This window comes from Dipodomys ordii, unplaced genomic scaffold, assembly GCF_000151885.1.
Source record: "Dipodomys ordii isolate 6190 unplaced genomic scaffold, Dord_2.0 Scaffold3, whole genome shotgun sequence".
NCBI classification, from domain to species: Eukaryota; Metazoa; Chordata; class Mammalia; order Rodentia; family Heteromyidae; genus Dipodomys; species Dipodomys ordii.
The window spans coordinates 33,442,532-33,451,530 of NW_012267219.1; the positions used below are offsets into that span (position 1 = coordinate 33,442,532).

Sequence of the window (8,999 nt, forward strand, 5' to 3'; positions counted from 1 at the left end):
TCTCATGGTCTCTCCTGCCCAGGCTGGCTTTGAACCGCGATCCTCAGATCTCAGCCTCCTGAGTAGCTAGGATTACAGGCGTGAGCCACCAGCGCCTGGTTCCATTAACTGTCCTTTGAGTATAAGCCTAGCACCTCAAAGTATAAACTTTCTTCTACCATTTCCATCATGTGCCCTTGGCCAGAAGAGAAGCCAAGTACAAATTAGAGAAGTACTCTCCTGGCTGACATAGATCATACTTCAGCTGTGAATATATTCTGGTGGAGAATGATACCCATGCTAGTTATATATACAGAAATAGTCTTTGCTTCACAGCAATGGCTGTGGCTCAGATGATCTCCAAAAAGGATTTCAGAGACCAGATTACAAATGTGATTGAACAAGAGTAAGAATCACACAGGTGAAAAGAGAATGACCATGAATGTGGGGGAAAGAAGCCAAAAGCCAACATCTCCAAGGGCAGGGAAGACTAGAAAACAAAGCCATGTTCTTAGATTTAAGAGCTCTGTTTACCAACACCTAAGTTGTCAGTTCTGTCTCTACCCCACCCCCACACCCTCAGTCCTAGGGTTTGAACTCAGGGCCTGGACACTGCCCCTGACTTCCTTTTTGCTCAAGGGTAGCTTGAGCTACAGCATCACTTCTGGCTTTTTCTGTTTATGTGGTGCTGAGGAATCAAACCCAGGGCTTCATGCATACTAGGCAAGCACTCTACCACTGGTTGTCCAACTTAACACTTTTTGAGTGATTTTAGGTTTGTGCTTACCACTGTCACACTACTACTGATCCTGTGAACTGAGTTCTTTGAGAAGTTCCTTTGAATAGCCTTAGCCTTAGCAGTAAGCCTAATTTTTAAAAATCAAGAATGCTTCACTACATTCTGTAGAACAAGTAAAACTGTTAACTTTTAACCAAGTTACATTACTAATAACAGGCAGATACATGGAAGACAGTAAAGACCTCTTTTACACTTCTTAAAATATTTTTTATTTAATGTCATTTTTTTCTTTATTATGTTGTTAATTCCATCAAATATAACCATTCAGGATTGTTGGTTTTTTTTAAACCATATCATGTAAAATTACCATGAACAATTAAGTTTATATAGACATTATTTTCCATGTTTTCTGACTACCATAATTTTAAGTTTGGTTCTGTGTATTGTCAGTGTTGATATATTCAGAAATATATGTTTTTTGTTTGTTTTTTGTTTTTGCCAGTGCTGGGGCTTGAACTCAGGGCCTGGACACTGTCCCTGAACTTCTTTTGCTCAAGGCTAGCACTCTACCACATTAGCCACAGCGCCACTTCCTGCTTTTTCTGTTTATGTGGTATTAAGGAATTGAACCCAGGGTTTTATGCATGCTAGGCAAGCACTCTACCAAATAAGCCACATTCCCAGCCTTACAGTATAATTTATGAGACAAGCTTCAGACCCAAAAGTCTTACTTTGAGTCCTTATGTCTGTGGGTAAGCTAACCTATTAAAACCTTGAGTCTAAAACCAGGAAGGACTACAGGGTTACCATATGAATCAATTAAGTCAATATACATTAAATTCTTTTGATGACTGTAAAGTACTTAGGATGACAATTACAGATCAGTCAGTAAAGCTAGCCACCAAAATAATACTCATGCCTGTAACCAGAAGCTTTTAAATAAGCAAGCTTAACAGTAGTCAGGTAAGTAAACAAAGGCTATAGTACACAGTACGTTTCTAGCCTACTCTACTGGGTCTAATCTTTGGGAAGACTTTATTTTAAGGGAAAAAGAAACCTCAGTTAATATATCTGTTAGTGTCTATACAAACAAGATGCAACTAATTCAAAAATAGGAGGGTTTTTCCCTCTGAGAAGAGTGCATTCTTTAATAGAATTATATTTAAGTAAGAACTCCATACAAATAGCATACCTTAACACAGGAGAGCAAGGAAGAAATATTTTACACTGAACATTCAGGTGATTTGACCAAGTTATCCCTCCCTCCAACCAAATACTTTTTTTTTAATATTACAGTTGTTACAGTCAGTTCTGTATATGACATCAATCACAGTTTTTACATGTCACATGAAGCACACCTGACTGTTGACGGAGAGACACGATGATGTCTTGGTTTCAAAGGAGCTGGAATGATTGAGTTATTGCCTGCTTTTTAATGTTTCAACCAGCCTATGAAGAGAAAATGAAGAGTTTCATAGATGAGCTTTCAGGTACAAAGCATGAACATTTACAATATAGATTTCATAGTCAAGGTAGACTCTTAAGCACTTAAAATGTTAGTGCTTAGGGTCTCTAAGCACTTTATTAGGTCATTATCTCTCTCTGTTTTGCCCAAATAATAGAAAAAAAATTTTTCTAGGTTGCTACTAGTGCAGGGCCACATGTGGCTGGCTCAGAGGGAAACTAGTCTCAGAGTTCTCAAGAAGCTCATTATCCAATAAGCCGCTGCACAAACCAAACTAATCTGCTTTGAATAACAATATACTGAAGGATAAGGTATTTTAGACAGGGAAGTAAGCAAGAGACTAGAAAATAGTTTCTCTGATCAGGTAGGTGGCTCAAAGACAGATGCACATGAAGACCACTGGGAGAAAAAGCTGAAGGAACAAATGATCTCAAAGCCAGCCTGGGCCACACAGTGATGACCCATTTGAAATAAATCAAAAGGAGCCAGGTGCTGGTGGCTCATACCTGTAATCCTAGCTACTCAGGAGGCTGAAATCTGAGGATCGAGGTTCAAAGCCAGCTCAGGCAGGAAAGTCTATGAGACTCATCTCCCATGAGCTACCAAAAAGTTGGCTCAAAGCGGTAGAGTATTAGCCTTGACCACAAAAGCTCAGGAGCTGGGAAGGTGGCTCAGTGGTAGAGCGCTTCCCTTGCATGCCTGAGGCCCTGGGTTCGATTCCTCAGCACCACATAAGCAAAAAAAGAAAAAAGCCAGAAATGGCGCTGTGGCTCAAGTGGTAGAGTGCTAGCCTTGAGCTGAGGGACAGCGCCCAGGCCCAGAGTTCAGGCCCCACGACCAGACCCCCCCCCCAAAAAAAAAAAAGCTCAGGGACAGTGCCCAAGACCTGAGTTCAAGCCCCAGAACTGGCACAAATTAATCCAAAGGAAAATTTTGTCCCGACGGTTTCTCATGTGCACACAGTTGTGAGCATACACAAATATACACATGGCTTCCAGAAACATGATACTTGCCATTCCATTGCCTCATCAAGGCCAGTGCCTTTGGTTGCTGATGTTTTGAATATCTGCCATTTCCGATCCTTCAAGGCAGGTAACCCAAGTGAATTTGCCATCTCTGAGGGGGTCATAGCCTGCTCCATGTCCTGCTTATTTGCAAACACCACTAAAATGGCTTTTCTCAGCTCTTCCTCCTAGATAAAATGGAAGATAATGTATTTCCTCTAATTAGTTTGCTTTGTAAGTTTGAGAAGAAATGCCAAATAACACATTAAAAGGATATTCTCTACAATGGTCATAAATTAATTCAAAATTAGAGAGAAGCATTAAAAAAAAAAGTACAGGTGCTGGGAAGATGGCTTAGTGGTTGAGTGCTTGCCTAGCCTGTATGAAGCCCTGGGTTTGATTCCTCAGTACCACATAAGCAGAAAAGACGAAGTGGTGCTGTGGCTCAAGTGGTAGAATGCTACCTTCAGCAAAAGAAGATCAGGGACAGTGCCCATCCACTCCCTAAGTTCAAGCTCCAGGACTTGGGGGTGGGGGGGAGAAGTCATGCTGGGCACCTGTGGCTCACGCCTGTAATCCTAGCTACTCAGGAGGCTGAAATCTGAGGATCATAGTTCAAAGCCAATCTGGGCAAGAAAGTCCATGAGACTTTTTTTTTTTTTTGTCGGTTGGGGGGCTTGAACTCTGGGCCTGGGCGCTGTCCCTCAGCTCTTCAGCTCAAGGCGAGCGCTCTACCACTTGAGCTACAGCGCCACTTCCGGTTTTCTGGTGGTTTATTGGAGATAGGAGTCTCACGGTCTCTCCTACCCGGGCTTGGCTTTGAACCGGGATCCTCAGATCTCAGCCTCCTGAGTAGCTAGGATTACAGGCGTGAGCCACCAGCGCCCGGCTCCATGAGACTCTTATCTCCAATTAACCACCAGAAAACCAGAAGTAGCAATGTGGCTCAAGTGGTAGAGCACTTGCCTTGAGCTGAAGAGCTCAGGGACAGCCCCCAGGCCCAGAGTTCAAACCCCATGACTGACCAAAAAAAAAAAAAAATACAAGTTTCACCTATAGTATTACCTTCCTAACAGGATCTCTGTTGACAGTCTGAACATTTTTCTGAATACTGCATTATGCAAATATTTCACTTAATAAATCAACATATTTCAGTTTGCATTTATATATAGGTCTATATCTTCTTTAAAAATACCCTTCTTGATGAGTTAGGAGTGATGGGTAACAATGTTGTCAGACACCTTGTACTCATACTGTTGTATAGAATGGGAACTTCTTTGTACAACTACTTAAAGATATAATAATTTTTTTAATGTAAAAAGTACCCTTCTTGTGGGCTCACACCTGTAATCCTAGCTACTCATGAGGCTGAGATTTGAGGATCATGGTTCAAAGCCAGCCCAGGCAGGAAAGTCCCTGAAACTCTTTTCTCCCAATAAACTACTCAAAAAAGCTGGAAATGGTGCTGTGGCTCTAGTGGTAGAGTGCTCACCTTGAGCAAAAAAAGCTCAGACAGCATCCAGGCCTAGAGTACAAGCCCAGAATACACAGTGCTCAGAACTAGAATACTTCTGAAACAGCTGAAAGTCATAGAAATAGCAAGCAAATATAAATTAATGCCCCATGCTTTAATGTAGTAGTTTGCTTACCTCCAACATGGCAACTAATTCTGACTTGGAAATGCCAATTCTGTCTCGGTCACAACTGTCTACCACATAAATGACTGCATCTGTGTTGGAATAATAACACCTCCAATATGGCCTAAAGGAAATTCAGAGGGGAAGAATATATTTAAAAGACATGTCAGTTTCCATGGTAGACTCAAGACAATGATGGAGAAATAGTGGCAATCAAATGCTAATCCTGCCCAGGACTGTCCAATCAGGATGCAGTGATTTGCTGCTCCTGATGGATAGACAGCTCCTACCCCTCCCATGTAATGGTGCTGGAACCCATTAAACATCATAGGAAGCCGGGCGCTAGTGGCTCACACCTGTAATCCTAGCTATTCAGGAGGCTGAGATCTGAGTGAGGATTGTGGTCTGCAGCCAGCGTGGGCAGTAAAGTCCATGAGACTTTTATCTCCAATTAACCACCAGACAACTGGAAGTGGAGCTGTGGCTCAAGTGGTAGAGCACTTACTTGCCTTGAGCTGAAGAGCTCAGGGACAGAGACCAGCCAGGCCCAGAGTTCAAGCCCCATGACCGACAAAAATTAAAAAATAAACATCACAGGAGCAGGGAATTCCAAACTAGTTCATACTTCATTCAGGCCAACAGTGTATTTACATTCTATAAAATCACTAGATGTTCTGGTAAAAAAATATCGAACACAGACCCGATCATTAAAATGTTTAAGCAAGAATCCTTTATCAGGGATGGACTTTCTGCTATTTTGATTTTATGTAACTCACTATTCATTGATAATACTTACTAAGAAGTAGAAAAGACTAAAATTAGGAATAAACTCAAAAGTGACTTAAGAAATGAAATGAGCTAAAGGCAGGCATTTAGGGAATGTAATATGAATCTCTTTAAGATGGTGCTATAGTGAACTATGATTGTCAGTTACCAAGTATTCACAATTGTCACATCAAGTCCCAAAATGCAGGAGGCATCTATGTTTACATTAGCTCTAAATAGCATTGTTATGTCTGTTTCACAGAGGTGGGAGCTAACAAGAGTAAATGGAAATAAGCATTTCAGCTGAAAACTACTAAAGTAATTAGACCTTCCTATTTTCATGAAAAGGTTTTCATTTAACTGGCTTCCTTGCGTCTTAACTCAATGGATACTCTGAGGAAATAGAAAATTTCAGATTTTAAACCAGGAGCTCCCATCTAGTTTATATCAGATAATATATTTTGGTTCACTGCTGATAACACGCAGAAGAATCCATAAATATTAAATACCACAAAATGATCTGATGTGCATACCATACCTGATACTTGTCTGTCCTCCTAGGTCCCACACTTGGAATTTAAGGTTTTTGTATGTCACAGTCTCTACATTAAATCCGATAGCTGCAAGAGAAATCACATCAGTAGCATTTGTAGACTAATGTACTCTACCTTCAAAGTATCCAATCTATATAAGTTTTTGCAATTAATAACAATTGCCAAATCACAATTATTGCCTGAGATATTATTGAAGATAAACTATTTTGAGAAAGATAAACATATACCCCATCAATTAGCAAGATGAGCACTGCCCTCAACTTATAAAAGAATCCCTTGAGCTGGTACCAGTGGCTCGTGCCTATAATCCTACTCATGAGGCTGAGATCTGAGGATCCTGGTTGAAAGCCACTCACAGCAGAAAAGTCTGTGAAATTTTTATCTCCAATTAGCCAACAGAAAGCCAAGCATGGAGAAGTGGCTCAAGTGGTAGACTACCTGCTTTGAATGAAAAGGCCAAACAAGAATTTAAGGCTCTGAGTTCAAACCCCAGAAATGGCATAAACAACAAACAAAAAAAGCTTAGTTTTGTTTCCTAGTCCTGAGCCTTGAATTCAGGACCTACGCATTGTCCCCGAGCTTTTTCACTCAAGGCTAGTACTCTAGCACTTTGACTCACAGAGCCATTTCTAGTTTTCTGGTGGCTAATTGGAGCTAAGAGACTCACAGACTTTCCTGCCCAGCCTGGCTTTGAACTTTGATCTTGAGAGCTCAGCTTCCTGAGTAGCTAGGATTATAGGCATGAACCACCAGTGCCCCATATTTTTTTTTTAATTTTGAAGCTTAAACAGTAGTTACAGAGAAATAAAAATACTCCTATTTGGGTAACTGTAGAAGCATAGCAAACTGGGAAATCCATTTAGTTTAATCGTATTTACCTCTATAAGTTAGGTCAGCAATGAAAACATTTAAGCAACAATAGCATTCTTTGTTGTTGTTGGTTGTGGGGCCTGAACTCTGGGCCTGGTTGCTGTTCCTTGGCTTTTCAGCTCAAGGTTAGGCTATACCACTTGAGCCACAGCGCCACTTCCAGCTTTTTCTGCTTATGTGGTGCTGAGGAATCAAACCCACGGCTTCATGCTTGCATGCAAGGCAAGCGCTCTACCACTGAGCCACCATCTCAGCCCATCAATAGCATTCTTAATGTAATCAAGCAGGGCTATTTGCAAATTATTTTTTAAGATAGCAACAATACACAAGGCCCTGGGTTTGATCCTCACCACTACAGAAAAAGAAAAAAAAAGCAACAATTGACTTAAAATTTTTAAGTACCAGTTTTGCATTTGGTCTGTATAATCAAAATTTTAAGTAACCAAAGTAACGGAAGAGAAAATAATCATAATTAAAATAGTAGCAAATGCAGAAAAAAGTACTAATTTGTATTGTTACTTACCATCTACATAATTCCCTACACAAGTTAACAGAGTACTCTTACTACTTAATTTATTTCCTCTTCAAAGCTAGGAGATACCTACATTTCAGCAGCAAAGATACTGATTCTCAGACTTGAGTATTGAAGCCAGCTTTAGCTCTAAATAACAGATCTGGCTCAGCACCACGACAGGTATACAGAACATCAAAATGCCTCTCAGTTGATGAAAAAGGTGTTAATATTATGTTCATAGTAGAAATATGCAAACTTAACTAACTTACTATATAATTTACCCATAAAATTTTCTTAGATGGAACCCAGAGAACTGCTACAATTAGCTTATTATGCCAACACTTACTAGGAATAGTAGTAACGACTTCTCCAACCTGTAATCGGTATAAAATTGTGGTTTTTCCAGCACCATCTAATCCCAAAATCAAAATCCTCATTTCCCGGGTTCCAAAGAGACTGGAAAAAATACTTGAGAAAAAGCCACCTACAAGATAATACAAAGCGAAAATGTATTCCATGTTCTTTTTCAAAATTAGGTCCACAAAGCATTCAATTTCAACTTTGAAAAAGCTATACACCAAATGAAAGTATATTTTCCTAGATGGTAAGTAGGTAATTTTTGTTTCTAATGAAATATATCAGTCAAAATTACTAGGTTCTAGTATCGTACCAAGCAGGCAGAAAACGACACACTACATAATTAAAAACGCAGCTGCAGCCTTTGTGGAGTTGATTTTCTAACCACAAGAACAGGGATAGCTTCGCATCGTCTCCAGGCCAACTGGTTAAACCTAAGGGCCAGTCAGAGGGGCACTGGAACAATGAAAGGCATTTACTCTTAAACAGCAGCAGTACCCCATCACCATCTTGAGCCACCAAGAGTTCTCCTCTACTCAATACACCCAGCACTTGAAACTAAAATAGCACCACCACTGATGGAAAAACTCACTTTAAAAACCAGATCTAGATCTACGTTCACTGCATCCCTGGGTTCTGTGCAGTAGGAAAGTTCTTTGTGGCACATTCTCTCTCCCATTAAAAGCTGCCACAGGTTTGTTTAAGTTACATCAAGAGTATGAAAAACCAGGTGCTGGTGTGCACACCTGTCTCAGCGCTCAGGAGAAACACACAGGATTTGAGGCCAGCTGGGCACCATGAATACACGGACATGGACACATGCACGTGCATGCGCGTATACGGGCATGTATGAAATAGGAAAGCGCAATTCGCGATGCCACACCACACTTGGCTATTTGCAAAAGAAACGGCACAGTTCAAAGCCTCGGGTCTGGAAAAAGGCGCACGGGAACGTGGAGCCGGGTTGGGTGCGACCTGGCACACCGTGTCTCCCGTTCACAGGTCGGGGAGGCGGAAGGACCGGGCTACACAGGCTCACAGAGGCCGGGGCAGCGCAGGCCGGTGCTCGGGAGCAGGAAGTGGACGCTGCCGGGAACAGCGCACCGGGAGGGAGG

The 8,999-nt window shown here is 41.2% G+C and overlaps 1 protein-coding gene across 1 annotated transcript; it reads right to left on the reverse strand.

Moving 5' to 3' along the window:
- Window positions 1–1,822: 1,822 nt before the first annotated feature.
- On the reverse strand, window positions 1,823–8,030 carry Arl1 (ADP-ribosylation factor-like 1). The gene is made up of 5 exons (XM_013023206.1): window positions 7,874–8,030; window positions 6,128–6,209; window positions 4,837–4,948; window positions 3,197–3,375; window positions 1,823–2,167 (listed from the first exon to the last, which is right to left on the reverse strand). The coding sequence occupies exons 1-5, from the start codon at window positions 7,962–7,964 to the stop codon at window positions 2,137–2,139; spliced, it is 495 nt and encodes a 164-aa protein (XP_012878660.1). The 5' UTR covers window positions 7,965–8,030; the 3' UTR covers window positions 1,823–2,136.
- Between the last annotated feature and the right edge of the window lie 969 nt (window positions 8,031–8,999).